This window comes from Nymphaea colorata, chromosome 1, assembly GCF_008831285.2.
Source record: "Nymphaea colorata isolate Beijing-Zhang1983 chromosome 1, ASM883128v2, whole genome shotgun sequence".
Taxonomy (NCBI): Eukaryota; Viridiplantae; Streptophyta; class Magnoliopsida; order Nymphaeales; family Nymphaeaceae; genus Nymphaea; species Nymphaea colorata.
Genome location: NC_045138.2, coordinates 37,663,919 through 37,682,546, shown reverse-complemented (window position 1 = coordinate 37,682,546; position 18,628 = coordinate 37,663,919). Strand labels below are relative to the sequence as shown.

Sequence of the window (18,628 nt, the reverse complement as noted above, 5' to 3'; positions counted from 1 at the left end):
CTCGGATTGGTTGTCCCCCATTAACCCATGTGACATGCATGGTTGTAGTTTTTTATGAAAAATGAAGCTGATATGCGCTTGCTTGCGCCGGTGACTATCCAGAACGGCTCGAGGTCAGCATTATCATTTTCTTCCATACAATTACACTACCGTTTACTGTACACAAGATATGCCCAAGCAAATATTTTGCCAAATTACTCTCTATTCATGTATGTCTTAATAATTTAGATCTCATTTCGAATGTTGGTGTCTAAATCTAATAAAGCGTGATCTGTGTGATAAGCTAGCATGAGAGAAAGCGGGACATTCTTTTGTATAATAAGCTTTTGTATTTGTCATCTGGAAAATTTAGCGGGATATTCTTACATGATATTGTCCGGATAAAGCGGGATATTTAGCCGCGTTCTCCTGGTTGAATAAGTCCAAGATTTTAGACGTCGGTGTCTAAATCTAATCAAGCGGATGGGGATCGAGTTCACTTCACATGAATGCTTAGATTGGCCATTTCGCAAGTCGTCGTTTTCGCTGGTCCAGCTGCTTTTAAGGGCTCCACACACCTGGCTGAATGAAAAGGTTTTCGTTCTTAAGTTGAAAGAGAGTTGCCAAACGTCAGTACCCCTTGCGTGAAAGATCCAAGGAGATGAAAAATTAGCTCAAATCAATTAGATGGTACGTGTCGATTTCCTCCGTCATGGAAAAAAAAAAATACAGCAAGTTGTGAAATTCACTAGTATATTTTCCCGATTACGACGGCCGGAAGTCTTTCCGGCGTCGAGATCAAAACTGTTGGAAAGCGAATGAAAGCTTTCTTTTATTTTTTGTTAACTGGAATTATTATACATGTTCAAATTCTTCAAATCATTTGAGCACCCACAAATCCTCGTTGTGCTGAGTAATTCTTTGCTTTGTTTTTTTGTTCAAATGAAGTAAAAAGAGAGAAATTAGAGAGATAATTCTGAGGGGAGGAGGCGTCCCTCCAGGAAGCCCGTCTGCATCAACACCGAGTTTCTCACCCTCCTCAGGTCCCTCCCCTTCAGAGTCCGCCCGTTTCCCGTGACCACCGAGGACGCCGTCTTCCGGCCATCTCCGGCGAACCGCTTCTCGATGATAATGTGCGGAGGCACCATCTCCTCCTCGTCCGACTCCTCGCTGTCCCCACCGCGAAACGCCCCTGACTTCCTGATCTTTCTCGCTGGAATGCTCAACGGAGGCGAGCGAGCTGACTCCGGGGCACCGTTGGTCGTCATCTCCCGAACCACGACTGCGAGGTCTCTGGAAGCTGGTTCGCCATTCCCCCACATTACGTCTTCCTCGAAGAGGTCCTCCGTCGTCGCCGCCTGGCTGGGGTTCGGCCGGAATCCAATAGCCGTCGCCGGAGAGGCTCCGTCTTCAGAGGCGAGCGGAGGTGGGTGCCCGGTAGTATTTAAAGGTGACCGTGGGAAGGAGGGCGACGGAGGAAGTGTGCCGTCGGGAGCACGCTCCTTCATAATCATTCCTTCATCCCGAGAACGGCTCACTCTTTCTCATCGGCTGGAAGAGCCAACTATTGATAATTGCTAGGCTTTTTCTTCACCACCATAATAACAACAACAACAACAACAATAATAATAAATGATTCAGTATTCAAATCGCCCTTTAGATTATTTGAGTACTACCCAAATACACATTCAGATTAAAATTTAGATTTGTATCAATGATCACATGCGAATCCAAAACAAGTTGTGATCAAGAATGCAATTTTTGTTGTTAACTTGCGCGCAACACTTTCTTATCTGTTGGTTCTCATATAGGAATAAAATACCAAATTCAGACTCAACACTACTTTACCGAATTTTGTTCTGACTCTAATTAAGACTCTGCTACCATGAACCGTCCAAAAACTGATCTGGCACGATTCAACAAGTGCAACTTGGATTTTACCTCTTTCTTTTCCTTTACACAACAAGAAAAGGAATCGAATTATGTTGTAAGATAGACATTTTGGCTCCACCTTATTGCCCAATTGGTTTTTCGTACAAGAGAAGTTAAAAGTCAACTAGACATTGGCTTCAAACTTTAAGACGTCTGAATTGTGTTCTTAAATCCAAGAGTCCAACCATAAACTTGTATGGCACGAATGTGAATCAGTCGCGTTGCCTACGTTTTTGTTTGCTCATGTGAATGTCCGTGCACACCCACAAACTCACATAATCACTACTAAAAATGTAAACTGTTGAAATTTGAGTGGATCCACGGGGTGTAGCATAGTGTAGTTGGTCGGGTTAGGGGCACCTGAAAAGCCAGGTTCATAGTTCGATTCTAGTGGGTACTATACTTCTGTCTCTTAAATGGTGAAGTGCAATACCTAAATTGAAATGTGCATTGCTGTTGATGTAGCCTAAGACTAAGAAGGTAGGAGGAATTGGCAGTATTCAGGCCTTTTTTTTCTAGGTGGTAGGTTGTTAACCTCTTTCTCACTCAAAATGTTGAGCGGTATTCAATCTTTACCAATTCCACTTAAGGGGTTATAGCAGTTGGGTTCTGATTCAGACACGAATGTTTTTCAAAACCAAAATCTAGATTGGACGAAATTGGGATCTAACAACATTAATATGTAAACAGGTTGAACTTTATCAGATTCACCACTCGACCCAAATTTGAATAGTAATCAGATCGGGATTCCTTTTTACCAGATCTGATTAAAATGGATGTAATCAAGTGTAGGAGTACTCTTGAACAAGCGATCTACGAAATTACAGCAAAAATATTTAATGCACCTTGAGAATCAAACTTACGTGAGGATCTTAAACCAAAGCGCTTAATCAAGTGGACTAAGCACCTCGTGCACCCCTACCTATATCCGGTGAGCTGTGTGACTCAGTATTGGTTCCGGTTTAGTTTTTGAATCATGTAGGAGTGAGGACCAGGTAATCACCCATAGAAAGCACTTGATAAGAAAAACATTCTGTTCTGGAAATATTAGTTTTACAACACTTGTTCTAAGAACATTTTGTTCTTATTTTAGAAAATATGCTATCTGATTATATCCAGTGTTTGACTGCTGAATCTAAAAATGTTCGTAATTGCAACATGTTTTACAACACATATTTTTCTTGAATCATGATTATATGTTCGAAAAAAATACAATGTTTTTCTTATCAAATGCCTGCAATAGACCTTAGAAGCCCAACTTTCAAGGAGCCCCATCGCAAAGTCGGGGCCTCATCTTAATTCTTTCAGATGCGAACCATTTGCATCCTTACTTTCTCTTGGTAGTTTTGCATTAAATGCATTACCTGATACATCTTTTGACGTCTTTCTTACCTGCCAACTGCTCATCTGTACACATTCAATGTAATCTTTTAGCGGTTTCTTGTAGATCTTGAACTCCCGTCGTTTCGTCGACTTGATCACGTAGATAGGACTGGTAGGCCAGCTACTCAAATTCTGCATTGAAGAGTTTCGTTAGTCAAGAGAAGGCTTGCAGAGGTATGTGATGGAGATGGATCCAGAGGTCCTTTTCTTCCACTTTTCAGTGGGGGAAGCAAGGCAACCTGGACAATGAAAAACTCACTTGTGTAAGGGTTTGGCCTTCTCGCCGTGTGCAGCAATCGTGTGTCTTTACTAGAGAAAGCGACAGCCTTGGGGCTAGATATTTGTTAGTTGATGAATGGATAAGCTCGGCAAATCAAAGAGATGAAGAATATCTCATAATATGCTATTGACATGATCAAACAAAGAAAGAAAAGGTTTCCAAGAAAAAAATTTCTAAGCTTGACTTTGGCGAGAGTCGAGAATGGGACGAGGAATGTTGATTAAGAGACTTGGACTTGCGTGAATCATGGTGAACAGGACTGCGCCTGATGTTATCTACCCAAAAAATGAATTACGCAGTAAGTGCACAATTGATTCAAACTTTAACTTGGGACCGTCTAATCTGACAGGTAAAGCACATAGAAGAAGAGCCAATTGCACGATCCTACTGGAACTACCAACATGAATTGCTTGAAAGTTCCAGCAGCATTGTTGTGTCAGCATTAATTTAAAGTCTGGTTTTTGGTTTTGAAATGGATCTTCAGAGGCACAAAGAAAAAGGCAACAGGAGAAACTTGGCAAGATCTCTGGAGCACGGTAAAAACTGCATGAACACAGAAATGAATTCAAAAGAAAGGACAGAAACAAGGAGAAAGGAAAAGGAGAAACAGAAAACCCACAAAGCACGGTACAATTGAAGAACCATGCAATTGAAGAACCATGTCTAACATAATACTGGCAACTTTTAGCAAGCGCTTCCTTCTTTTCTTGCAAATCACCAGTAGACAACATGATTCTGTCTATCTACACTTTCAAATCATTCTATAAAGACCACAGTCTCTACATAAGCTGAATCAGTATGTGAGAAAACCCACATATGCAATCTTATTGTTGCCTTGGTTCACATCTTAAAGGGTACTACATACTATGCTAGTGAAGCTACAATGGGGCTTCTGACCCTGTGTGTGCCGTCGCTCCAAGTGTATGACCCAAAAACATAATCCCCTTTCTTCATGCCACTGCTTCTACCATGTCCGGTGACCTTGAATGTTACAGTAAAGCTCCTTTTCTCACCGACGGCACGAAAATGGAGTTTTCTTGGATGAATTTTGACACTAACACCGGATGGTGGGATAACACTGGCATTGTAGGTGACCTTACCAGTGATTCCAACGTTTGTTACAGTTCTTGTCACAATTGTTGTCTCATTGAGGGCAGAAATGGCTACCGACGGGTAGTTTAGCTCATACGGCCTAGGTGATTTCACCGGGCACTTGAATGAACTGTCAATTTGCGCTCCTGAGCTGCAGAGGAAGAGGAGGTAGTCTTCATATGAAGCATCATATACGAGACCAGGATCTGCTGCATCCATTGGATTCAGGTGGCCAGAGCCATAGTTGAATGGGTTGGCATTGCCGGCCGATCCAGTACTGGTCAAGGGTAGACCCAGGTTGTTGGTCGATTTAGCTGCAAAGGAGACAGGATAAGTAACACGGTTGTGATCAGTGAACTCTGCTAAACTTTCAGAATAAATATTGTTGCCAACAGTAAAACTGAATCCTCTACTGAGTTTCTCGCACTATAGCTCACCCTCTGTAACCCACTTCTTTCTGACTGTCATGAAGCTAGAGTGAAGAAAAGGTGCTTGTCTACTTGGCCAAGCTCCGGTATGGAGGTTGAGTAGGCTTTTAAAGGTAAACCAAGTAACCTTCCATCATAAAACTATGAGGGATAAAGGGATGGAAGTTCATTTTTCTCTTCTTTAAAACTCTGCGGACTCTTGTTTCTGAAATCAATGAATGGTTGCATGAACATTCCTAGTGCCGCCATCAGCTTCTAGATAGGATAAAGTGCTACATGAATCACCTCCTGCTTCATTCCTGTTGTTTACCTTGCAATCAAGAAACTAAGTAAGTGGGGGAGAAGACTAATTACCTGTGGTCATGATGGCAGACCTTACAGCAGCAGAGCTCCATTGAGGATGCATAGCCTTCAGAAGTGCAGCTACCGCTGCTACATGAGGACAGGACATGGAAGTCCCAGAAATTATGTTATACTTGACCCTTCTTCGATCAGATGGGAGCTTTGTTGGAGGGGATGATTCACTCCATGCAGCTAAAATGTTGAGTCCAGGAGCAGTAATATCCGGCTGTTAAACAAGAGGCCCCAAATAGAGAAGGGAAAAACAAAAAAAGATGTGAAGATTTTGGCTTACAACCACAAATTAGTTACACGATCCAAAAAATTGAGCATAATCTAGTGCAGGAAACGAAGGAACAGTAAAAAATAAACCAACACAACAGATTAACAGCACAATACATGAGACTAAAAATTTTCATACTTTATGGGGTTGATTAGAATTAATGTAGTACACGTACCTTGAGAATGTTAGGTTCAACTGAATTTGGTCCGACAGATGAGAATGCAGCCATGACCGGAGCTGGTTTGACATCTAGGATCGTTTTGGCCGGCATAATCTTGGCCACTGGGTTCTTGCTTGATTTGATGTACTTAAGTATAGCTTTTGTATCTTTGTAAACTACGGCTGTCCCGGGGAGAACGTATGCATCTACAGATATCTCAGCCCCATTCAACTTAATGTTGCCTAGGATCACGGCTGCTCCACCGGCTCGGCGCACCTCCAACCCTTTCGAGACTCTAGCTTCCTTCCCCCTCAGGCAAAACACTATCTTACCTTTCACCTTTGAGGGATCTAGGGAACCAGTAAGGCATTGCCTGTACGCATCAAAAAGCACCTTCAGTTTTGGAAGATTATTCACTTCTCAAAACAGCATTCTGGTGGTCATCTGAGGGTGGAAATCCAAGCCTTGACTGAACTCACTACCAAATTTGTCCGGATTGGACTTGGACTGAGATTTGGTATCATATGGTATTATTTAAAACTGAATCTGCATCCAGCTAGTCTATGCCCGATTTTACGTTGATGAAAAACTTCATAGAAGTTTTGAAAAAAGAGTTCCGTTGCCCACCCAGGTCCTGAAAACAGCTGCGGATCCCATGGACAGGGCAGCCCTAAATATTGTAGAAGCAGCAATAAAAACTTCTTGAATTTACTTCATATACCCAACAAAGTAGGTTACGTATGTCATACTAGTGCATGAAATTTTAGTGTGCGTGTATAATTAATGACAAAATGCCCCTATTTAATAAAAAAGAACTTTTTGTAGGGATAAAAAGAAAATGGAAAAAAGTTATCTCTTTTTAAATAATTTCCAAAATGTTCCACCTCCCAGCCCTTTTTTTGCCTATATGTGTTGTATGCACCAAGCAACCTACACTCAACTCACTCTCTGTACACAGGAGATACCGTCCTTTGGCTCCCTTATATGACACAGCCATGTGCTTTAGCAGTGGCAATAGGTCCCATCAGCCTTGGAGGGATATTTTCAAACCTTGGGAGAGGGAGAGAGAGAGAAGGAAGGAAAGAATCTTGGATCTATAATGCACATATGAAGATGTATAAAGATCCTCTAATTTAAACCACAAGGAAGAAGCAGTACCCGCCCGTGATGTTTTTAGGGGTTCCAGGGATGGAAACGTCTCCGGCATAAACCAGAGGGTAGAACCTGTCTTCTAGCTTGTATGGCGTCACCGTCTGGCCCTGCAAAAACAAGAAGAAATTAAAGAACCAAGGGACGAAATTTCTCCACTACTCTGACACCCTCTTAGAAAACAACATTAACTTCGGTAAAGTAAGTACACATACGCATAGATATTGTTGGAAAAGCCCAGAGACTGTTCTAAAGTTTTTACCTGAACTTCTGAGCCGTTTCCAAGAACAACAGGCGACTCGAAACTTCTGTCGATGCTGCTAGCAGCCACAGTGATGATCCATGGTGCAAGATTGGACGCGGTCGCCGGCTTCGGGCCAGAGTTCCCGGCGCTGCACGCCACCACAATGTTGTGCTTCAGTGCATGCAGCGAGCCTATAGCTATTCCGTCGCTGGCATACGACGGCTGATCGCCGGTGGTGCCAATGGATATGCTGAACACATCAACTCCGTCGCCGATCGCGTCATCCATGGCTGCAAGCATATCTGCCTCAGTGCACGTGTTCTCCAATGCCAGGTCGCCGCCGGGGATCGGCCAGCATACCTTGTACATTGCGAGCCTAACAAGAGGGACACCGCCGGAGGCAGAGCCGTGGGCAAACCCGCCGAGGGCGGAGATGTTGTGGACTGCCCGGCCGCCAACCGTGGAGGCGGTGTGGGTGCCATGGCCGTCGTGGTCTCTTGGTGACCTGTACTCAGAGGTGGTGTTCAGTTTGCCATATTGAGCCTCGTAGGCTTTGAGGTAGTATCTAGCACCGATCAACTTCCTGGTGAGACAAACAAAAACCGTGAGGCACATAGCACGGAAGAAGAAAGGTTCTCCCTCTGGGGTGCGTTCATGGTCGCCGGATATTGTTGGATGGTAAAATTTACAAGAACCATTTTTAATGGTTTACAATGCAAGATAAATTTTTAATTTTTTAACCATTTGACAACATTTTTACTTGCTTTTTTTTTTTTATCAATTTCTTGTACCACTTACTACCAAATTAAGAGTGGCCCTATGTTCCCCAACTCAATGTTGAAGACCAACTTTGCATTGAAAACCCTTGGAGTCTTCTGTTGTAGTTGTGCTCATGTCACGGGTCCACTTGTGACGTTTACTTTGTGTTAATGTGGTAACTTCTTTTCTAAGGGCGATGGAGTTAGGTTGTGAGTTTAGGGAGACCCATGCTAGTGGTTCATAATTAATCTTCTTTACCCTTGAGAAAAATACGAACATGCATATTAATTTCCATTGCCTCCATTTATAGGAGTTTGCATGTATGTATGTATGTCCCTCATGTGCAAAGATATTCATCATGCTTGAATCTAAGTTTGTTTTGCCTTTATGAACCCATCCTACGCCTTTTGGTAACAAAATCCACGTGATTTGATAGTTTAATTACTCGATTGAGTTCCAAAGTGCTTTGCCTAATTACGGTACTCAGTCTTGTGTTCCAAAGGAGATACAGGAGAATCAGTGGTGGAGCAAAAAATATCTAGTTGACCGATGACATTGTTGATGCTTAAAATTTCTTTTAAAGAGGAGTCCATATGTAAATAATAAAATAGCCATGAGGTATCAACGTAGAAATAAGCAAATTGATGGGGCGTAGATGGGTAATTGCCGACCAGCCCATATCCATATGTGCCGTCACCATTCAGGAGAACATATTGCTTGGGTCGAGTGCCAAAGTATATATACTGTGCCTAAAAAATTGGCATAACTGTTCCTTTATGTAATCTAATCTTGTAACTGATGTTACTTCTAGCTTAGTGAGAAACGCAAACTTAAGTCAGTACAGTTTAAATAAGTTTTTATGAGCAGTCCAATCTTTTTAAAAATTGACTTGAACTAAACCATTTTATCAACATAAACATTTAAATTAATTTAAAAATTAGAGTTGTGGGATTATCTTTCTAACCTAAGTTGCTTTGACACACCAAATGATATAATAATATGGTAACCCACGTGATCTACATACTAAAACAATGCATACCCAGTATACAATATCTGCCCCAAAACCATCTCGTCATTCTTCAACCACAGGAATCTTCATATTTCTGCAGCAGAGGAATGAACACGCCACAGTTCACTGATCATGGTCCCGCAACCATACCTTATCCGAACGTATTCTTTGCCCTCATGTGCCTTTTTTTTTTAAACATTATGAAGCAGTTGTTAAGAGTTACCTTTCTTTCTTCGTTTCTTTACCACTCATGGCAGAATGTTGTGGTTATCCTTGCACCGCCTGCAATTTCCTGAACTAGCCAGTTTCTTCACGTGAGTGAGTAGCCTTCCCCTCTCCAACTTACGTTTGAGGACCTCGGGTTAAGGAGTGGTTAGCTAGGTTTCTCTCCAACTGCACCGCTGTAATAGAATCAATCTGCTGACTTTCGGGTTCCTACTTTCAACTCGGGCCATTCACTGAAGCTGCGTTTCAACTCATGGCTGTTTTTTAGCAGTTAGCAAGGAAGAAAGGGAGGGGTTAGGGCTAGCTGTGACTAGACGTGGACAATTATCACTGGCAATTGATATTCTTGTCTGCCTGAGAAGCGGAACGAGCCAACGAGGTTTGTTTTATGTGTTTGATAACTCTTTGTCATTTTGCAGGGATGATAACGTAACGCACTGCCTGTTTAGTTCATTTCTTGTGACACAAATTCAAAACCCATTGCCCGAGAAACTAAGTATCTACTTTGCTGAAACCCCAAATAAAGTTATCCAAGAAAACAGAAAATAACAGGAAAAAAATTGAAACGAAAAGGAACTCGTAGTTCTAATCCTTGCTGAAAAATTTATAACGATCATGTTATCTAAACCTATAAATAGATGTGAAGAAGACAAATAAAGTAAGACCATCTGAACTGCGAAAATATAATGACTACCGTGGGAAACATTATTATAGAAACTAATTAATAATTACCTCCTAAGAGGTAGGGAAGAGAGCCTTAGATTCAAAATTAGGTCAGCTCCTTCATCAACTTGTATTTGGAAGTATTGAAGAAAAAGACATATGGGTGCATTTTCCACGACCATTTTGAAAGTGAATAGTTGTATTTCATTTTGAGAAAAAAGGAAAACTGATAGTGGTTATGAGGAATCATATATGTACCTATTGCATTGAGAGGAATTGAAAGCGTCTCCTTCCTGGCAGATTCCTTTCCATCTCTTAGGAATTGGTTTCATTCCCTCGTCGTTGAAGCTTTTTGATTCTGGCCATATACCTTCAAAAGAGGATAAAGATTGCTAAATAAGGACACTGGCGCGGTCCAAATGTGGTAGTCAACTTTCAAAAAAATCAGTGGTTTTCTTTAGTAAATCTGTTCAAAGAAGTGCTTACACAATTTGGTTTTCGCAGTAAGGGGAAAATAAAAATTAAACGAAGAAAAATGTATATTTACTTTTGTGGATACTGGAAACGCAAATTCTTATGGAATCTTACTGAGAATGCTAATTTTTCTTTTTTGGCATCATTTTATTTAATTGACTATCTTACTACGTTCAGATTCAGATCTGCTGGGAGTAGCGTCCTCCTGGAATTGCCATTAACAAGAAATGAAAGAATCAAACAAAGAAAAATCAAAGAAGGGATCTTAATCTAACAGCTCTATTACAGAGTATCAGGAAGACGATCCCATTCTTTACAAATATTCAGGTCAACAAGAACACCAAGCAGACAACTTGTCCTGAAATCAGTGAAACCGTTTTCGTCCATTTGAATAAAATGTGAGACAAAGAAGAAGAAGAAGAAGCGCAAGATCTTGCAGTTCTCTTTGTCGGGCAAACGTTGACGCGTCCCTTATTTACAACCAAATCACAGCAGTTGGCGAAATTTGTGGCTCGTGATTTAACAAAATCAAGGTCATGAACTAAAGTAACTCAAGGAGGATCACAGCCTCCAAATGTGATCTTTTATACCTAAAAAAAAACTCAAATTAACTCATATCCCTTTTCTTTTCTGATCAATAAAAAACCACCTCTCTCTCTCTCTCTCTCTCTCTCTAGCTCTCCCTCTCTCTCTCCATGAGTGAAATCATAGAATGAAAATAGAAGCGAACCAGAATCCAGAAGCCCAACAATGATGTCCTCCCCGTCTCTGGCTTCCTTGAGCAAACTGCTGCTCGTCCACTCATGATCAGCGTCGACGTCACTGAAGCTTTCCTCGCCTGCCAAGAAATTCCACGACCTTGTTGTGTGCATGCTCCTTGCTTGGCTTGGGAAGGTTGAGACCACGTCCTCAATCTCTGTTTTACAACAAATAAACGCACTCTATATATCAAATAAAGCAACATTGAAGATGTAAGAGTGGCCAAGTTGAGGATCTTAAATCCACTTTAAATTCTGTCATTCTATTGCCAAAGTTTTTCATATGTAATGGACTTCGGAAATGCATTAATGATTTGTCTCAACCGCAAGTACTTTTTCCTTTTCATAAATCTACTTACTGCTTATTCTAAGTTCATCTCAAGGGGAGGAAGTTAAGGAACATGCCTGAGAGTCGAGTGGCCTCATCTGGCGTGAGAAGGGCAGCAAAGCCATCAATACTGTGCTTGTAGCTATAAATCAGGGAGCTCCTTGCCTCTTCTTCACTGAAATTTACGAGACAAGAGAGAAAGAGATCTTAATGAATCCCCGCAGTCATGGAACTAAGCAGATAAAAGGCAGCTCAGACAATCAATTAAATTAGATATACCTTTCTTTCACCGAAAGAAGAAGGGAATGGTGTACTTTCCTGATCTCATCTACAGTTTTTAGTCCATTATGATGCCCACGATACACAATGTAAACCTGAAGAAAGCAGTATTTTACCCTCAACAACAGCAATAGCTAAGCTCTTGAAGAGGAGAATAATCTGTTTGAAAAGATACGAAAGCAGGTTGCTCAAGCATGGAGAGCAGTACCCGCCATGAGTTTTTGCGTGTTCAGAATCAAAACCACACAAATGACTGAACAAACCCCCACCGGAGTAAGATGACAAAGGTTGCTTTCGCTTCTGACAGATGGGAGAAGAAAGTGGTAACTCAGGTAAAGGTAAAAAGTTAAGATAAAAAGTCACCCACATTTACCTTGTGCTTGTTAGCTTCAACTGATTGGCCGAAACCCATGAACAGGAAAAAGGCAAGAAAAGCGAGAGTAAATCGTTGAAGGAAGAGAGAGAAGGCTCGTCGTCTCTGCATCACCTCCATGATGCTGCAAGATAAGATGCACAAGAAAGAAAATGGGTGGAGAGCGTCCTTCTTTATAGATATCTGATCGGTGGTACCGCCAATCTTCCCCTAAAGTTGTGAAACGAAAAAGTTTTATAGAGAAAAGTTTTATCTGCCGATTTGAATAGCCTATATTAGGCTCAAAGGGACATAGTTCAAATGGCTTGGTACACGTTGGAGGCACATCTCCAGTTCAAAACCCGTGAGAAAATAATGCTCCCATGAGAATTTCCACCACCTGCACAGATCTTGGGGCAAGAGGCAGAAAAAAGACTTCCACTTGGACATGTTAATAACTTATATTAATCAATTTAGTAGTGCCATGCATCATGCACATTTTTTTATTATTAAATATTTTTTATCTTTTTTCGTTTTATTCTATATATATATAAAACATTTGCACTTTTTTACTGCTTCAAGGGCGGAATAGGCCGAGCCGAGTTGATTAATCAAATCTATCCCTTTGGAAGTTTCGAAAATTCATGTTTCTGTTCGGCACCCTCAAATAAGCCGGTGGCGGCTAATATTCTTTGTTTACTAATGGCTTCTTTGAGCATTAAAGATTTAACTAAAACAAGAGGGGAGGGAAATATTATTGTTTTTATCAGTGTCAACGCATGTTATTATTTTTCTTATACAAATTATTCTTAGCTATCGTTGATCTCTTGACCAAGTTGTGATGGATCACATTTTGAAGTTGACTCATAATTAGGAGAAAGTCTAATTAAGAATGGTTTCTTTGGACATCTTGACTACGGGTAATCTGTTAGCGTCTATTCCTGTCCTCAGCTTATTATCAATAGCTTGAAAGAATGAACAAATGAATTAAAGAGCCGTGCATGTGCTGCTTATTTTGTCCCAAACACGTTTGTTTGGATGCGAGAAGGAAAATGTATTTAGGATCCAAAAATCCAATTCTTTGCCTAACCGTAACTAAGTATAACATTGTACAAATTCACTATAACAAAAGCCTGGGTATTGAATTTCATAAACAAACCATGTTCTGGATTACCAAAAACCATGTTGTTCCAATTGTTTGGAAGTCTAAAGAATTAAAAGAATGCAGCCTTTCTATTGAATGAAAAGTTCTCGTATCAGAATTTCCACACTTATACGTTGGGTTTGGTCTCCCCAGTTCACGAATACAAAACAGAGAAATTTAAATAATGTCCAAATTTTTTGTTATCTTCGAATCCCGTAACCTGTATCGCCAAGTTCTCATGCTGTGTTTGGAAGCAACCAAAAGACTCTTGCATTCAACACTCATTTAAATGCAGCCTTTTGGGCAGAGTTGGTAAATCCATGAATTGATCGGCTCATGGCCGGGTCATCGAGTCAGTGAGATGACTCATTGATTTGGTCGATTTTTAAAACTTGTCGCCAAGTTTTGTAGCGACCTGAGCTTACTCAAGCACTTTCCAAGCCAATTCCAGCCAACTATGCTTTTGGAGTTAAAAGATCCTTTTATTTGAAAACTTCATACTATAAATTAAGGACAGGGGTATCGAATTGAAGATGATTTTGGAGGCAAGGAAAAGGAGAGAGCTTAGACTTTCACCCACTGAGATCAAGTTCTCCTGGCTCGCCTGGAAAAGATGTGAATAGGTATGGCAGGCTAAATGGGTGCTGAACCGAGAATGATGCATTTGTATATTGCAGATCGAACCAGTCCAATCCCATGCAGACGCACCAAATGCGGCTTGTTCTAAGACCCATCGTTGGATGCAGATTCCTTTTAAAATTCATGACAGTAGTGACTGCGGCTGCTCTGTGGAGATGGAGAATCTCCAATTAGCAATTTTCTCGGAGAACCTTCCTATCTTGGGCACCAGTAGATGTCGTAAAGGCACTACGGACTCCCCAATGTGACTGTTGGCAAGCTTTCTTGTACATCCTGTGATTGCTAAACTCTTGCAACTACTCATGATTCTTGGGCCCATTAGCAAAAGATCAAGGCATAACAGACAACAAGAATGTGCACCCAATTATTTTTTGGAGTTTTAATTTGTGAACGCTCAGACGAAAATCGGCTCTAAAGATATGAATCTGTGACTACAAATGGCAGGCGGAGGATTCAGGGATATGAAACCATCCGTCTCATACGGAAATCTTGTGAATCAAATCCTGGTGTCCTGATCAAAGTAAATAAGAAATGTGAGATACCATGTGCATGACACTGAAGAAAATGATGACTGCACCTTGTAAGTATGTCCAGGAGCTAAATGGGGAGAAGAAGACACTCAATCGCTGCACTATGCAATCGCCATAGGGTCCTCCGCCTACATCCACTTACAAAATGTTTCCCAGAAACGACAGGCATGTTTTTTTTTTCAATTAATTTTTTCAATAACATACAGGTTTTAAATCAAATAAGTCACTGTTAAAATTTTGAAAGACAATGGCGTACAATGCCCTAATGTTTAAGGCTTGAAAATTTATATTTTTATTTCCGAAGTCCATGATCTGAATACATCATTTGTATCAAGTAAATCACGTTCTGCCTATTCAATTTTACAGTTTGATCATTCCAATAATACAACTTTGTGGTTATATATATATATATATATATATGTGTGTGTGTGTGTGTGTGTGTGTGTGTGTGTGTGTGTGTTGGATTTGGATTGTCTGCATAATAGTACCCCTGATTACGACTAAATCAATGTCCATTGCCCACTGCATTCGTTAGGTCAGATCTATCTTCTGATGATTGACTTCAACAAAACGAATGCAGAAAAGTTTGAAATTTTGATCTTCTTTGTTTGAATTAGACTTCAAGTTACGCTACAAATTATTCCTCCTTGATGGATTATACGAAAACTTTAACTTCGGTTAATTAACAAATTTATTAGAAGACACAGAAATGGCAGTTTGTCTTCGAAAGGAAAAAAATAATAATTTTTAAATATTGAAGTGTGGCATTATTTTTCTTTTTCCCAAGTTGGAACGTACTTATAGGTCGTAGAAAAGATGCACAACATTTTCGCTGCATCTGTCATATCCTGAAAATGCGGCATAAAATAAGCTCGACCGCCGTTTTGAACGACTGCCCAGTCGTCTACATATGATATGAACAATCCATTTCCATTGACACTGAGATCCATGGATTGTTCTCTTGGTTAACATTTCAGATCGACAATCGCTAAGAGGAACATAGACTACTTTTGTTTGCTTGCAGTGTAGGCTTTGGCCTAAATGTTGGATATGCTTCGGCTATAAGGCTGAGTCGCATTCACCTTATCTTCTGGTCCACATGAATTCCAGTGCTTATGCGAGAAACTCAAGCAACCAGGAGGCGTCGTCCTTGTTTTCTTCTCTTTTGCTTTTTCCCTTTTTAGAGAACTCGGGGATCCAAAAAGATGATGCCATGGATGACACCTATAAACCATGTTAGATGTTTCTATTGCTCAAATTCAAAAGCTCACACATAGGATGGCGCAAATGTTGACTCCTGCAAAATAGTGCTTAATTTTTAACGTAGTATCATGTACCGATCAGCATATATTCGATCAAACAGGTCTCAGTGGACATTGTAACTTTTCATATTTGTTGATACATAAGATTGCATGCCTACCCAAAATTAAATAAAAAAAATAACTCGTAAGCTCCTCAGACTCATTCCGTGAACAGATCATCTGATCTGTTTCACTGGACAACAGCATGCCTCTTGGCTAAAACGCAGAAACCAGAAAAGACGGTAGCTCATGTAAACCACAGGGGAGCACCCAACAAAGTATATCAGTCTCCTCTTCTGGTGGCACCTCATGCTTTTTCTTGATGTTAAAGGCTCACCATGTATCCAGAAGAAAGTCTAATCATGCAATAGTGATGACGAAGATGACGAAAAATGAAGGTGCATCAGCATGGGTCAGCTGTGAGAGGTTGCTAACTTTTAGGAACTTTTCCGGGTGCAAAATGGAGCCCCTTTTGTCAGCTTTTTATGGGAAGGGCATCCAAGGCCATGTCGTGTAGTAGGGCGAGGTATATTAACACTTGGACCACGAATCCACGGCGTGGAAGGAACTTTATGGACGTCCCTTTAGAAGGGCAGTGCCTCTCGGTTCAATCCACTTGCCCATATACAGGGCGCTTGGTCACTTGATCTGAGCTGAAATCTGAATATTCCTTATTTTCAAGAAGGATGTGAATTGTGAATCTTTTGTTAGAAAGATATAAAGATCACAGGATTTCTAAACTCAATTGGCATCTTATAATACATGAATCTGAAGTTAAACTGCTCCTCCATTTGACGTGAAATCCAGAGATTTGAAGCACAACGCTACGATCATGGATTTAAGGTGGGCCTCATCTTAAGTCAGATCCAAAACTTTCGGAAAGGCAAAATTTTGCTTGAGTTACAGATCTGACTTGCCATTTGAAATAGTTCAAGTATGTACCCCTGTAGTTCAAGTATTACACTACAGATCGATTCTCATTGGTATATCATACTACCACGAAAGGCAGACGTGTTGATGCATAAACGAGTGGCAGAATTAGGACATGAAAGTGTTTGCAGGAAGCTCACTTTGAAGGGAATGAATGAGACAGCAGATGCTTATCAGCTTACTGCTTTTTAACTCTTTGGCCTCGAGAAACGCAGACATGCTTCTTTGGTGAGAGAAAAAGGAGAAAATGAAGGGCAGTCACGCGCGCATCTTGTTTCAACCTTATAAACTTTTAGTCATCATCTTCAATGGTCCTGCCTCATCTCAGTTTTACTGATTAGAAAGTTCAACTAATCAAAGTCCACGCCTTTGCTTTGTGAGCAGTAAAGTGGAATCCCACTTCTTGAGGATTTTGTTCTCTCTAGAAGGAAAATGATGTAAAGGCCGATCCATATTGGACACAGCATTATGAACTCAACGTACATGGGGAACATACCCCGTTAGTTTCAAATTGCAGTGATCTTAAAGAGAGCAAGGATGAAGAACCCATTCTAAAAGCAAGTGTCTCAGGTATAGCACATGCCCACCATAATCCTTGTATCCTATTAAGTGATGCACACGTATTTTTAAGCTTTGGTGTATCTTTCAAGCAAATTGGAATAAACGCTTGGACAAACAGTGCTAAATTTTGCATAACCCGGCTTTTAAATCATACTTTTTCAACAAAACATATGCATTTTCGTTTTGCAAAATGATATTCTTCTTTTTTTCAGATTTTATGAAAAATGATTGCATCAGTCCTTTAATTGTGTCTTTAACTCTTAATGAAGAGACGTGCAAATTTAATGTGTTGTTAACAAAAAAAAAGTCAATTACTTTGATGAAAAATAGAATATCTTAAAAAAAACAAGAAAAAGAAGCGTTTTCGTCTTAAAAACCAGCGGCTGGACATTTCTACCGTTGAATAAATTGAAACCAGAGACAATTAGAGGGTCAACATACGAAGTACACGGGCTGCCCGAACTTGGCACGTCCTCAATTTTTTCTTTGGTCTTCGGGCAATTTAGAAAGTCAGTTAGCCAATTGAGTGAGACTTAACTGCAATGTTGTTAAGTGTGTTAATGTGAAACGATGCATTGAGCCTATGAAGCGACACGATGCGTAATATGGTGATAACGATGTTTTATGCATAAGGTTCAAAATTTTAAAATATATAATATCATTAAAAATATAAAAAAATGATTTGGAAAACTATATTATATGAAAATCTACTTATGTATATTTTTCTGTAAATTGAAACCATTTATAGAGATATAGTCTCCAACTTTGAAAACTAAAAACAAAAACAAAAAAACATACTTTTTCACAGCACAATAGGATTTTATGAAAATTCAAGAGCCAAAGGTTCAATTTTTTTGTTTGTTTGTTAGCTGTAGTGTTTGTACAAAAGAAAGAAAATCTTGACAGTTGACTCTCAATTCATAAAACTTGTAAAATAAGAAATAAAAGAGTTTAACATGTAAAAACTTATAAATAGGTGCCCAATAACAGATGAAATCAAATCGACAAGTCTTGTTCTTTAAAATAAATTTCAAAAAACATAATATCAAATTTAGATGCCTAATATAGTATAGATAACCGAAAAGTGTGTAACGAGAACCAGCAAGAATAACTACCAATCAATTTGTGATTCTAGTCGACAAATATCAAATATTCAACCAGAAGAGAGGAGGAGCGAAATATATAAGAGATAGATAAAAATATTCACCGAAATTTGATGAAACCTTCACCTAAGGTCATGCATGACTGCTGAAGAGCGAGGGTGCGTTAATGCCATCTGTAGACAAATAGAGAATGGAGGTCCTGTTTTTGCAAGTTCAAATCTGTTTTTATATGGAATCCGAAAGCCTTTCTTTTGGGAGTTTTAATCTGATATTTTTCGGCAACTATAAAGCGCCGGGGATGAAG

At 40.1% G+C, this 18,628-nt stretch overlaps 2 protein-coding genes across 2 annotated transcripts; both read right to left on the bottom strand.

The window, feature by feature from the left end:
• Positions 1 to 784: 784 nt before the first annotated feature.
• On the bottom strand, positions 785 to 1,567 carry LOC116266285 (uncharacterized). The gene has a single exon (XM_031647435.2). It carries the CDS (start codon positions 1,491 to 1,493, stop codon positions 942 to 944), a length of 552 nt encoding a protein of 183 aa, XP_031503295.1. The 5' UTR covers positions 1,494 to 1,567; the 3' UTR covers positions 785 to 941.
• Positions 1,568 to 4,101: 2,534 nt separating this feature from the next.
• LOC116262525 (subtilisin-like protease SBT5.6) lies at positions 4,102 to 12,365 on the bottom strand. Its single transcript, XM_031641980.2, has 10 exons — positions 12,138 to 12,365; positions 11,765 to 11,859; positions 11,563 to 11,660; positions 11,130 to 11,315; positions 10,184 to 10,295; positions 7,288 to 7,852; positions 7,035 to 7,135; positions 5,892 to 6,249; positions 5,449 to 5,662; positions 4,102 to 4,980 (listed from the first exon to the last, which is right to left on the bottom strand). Exons 1-10 carry the CDS (start codon positions 12,255 to 12,257, stop codon positions 4,439 to 4,441), a joined length of 2,391 nt encoding a protein of 796 aa, XP_031497840.1. The 5' UTR covers positions 12,258 to 12,365; the 3' UTR covers positions 4,102 to 4,438.
• Positions 12,366 to 18,628: the final 6,263 nt, after the last annotated feature.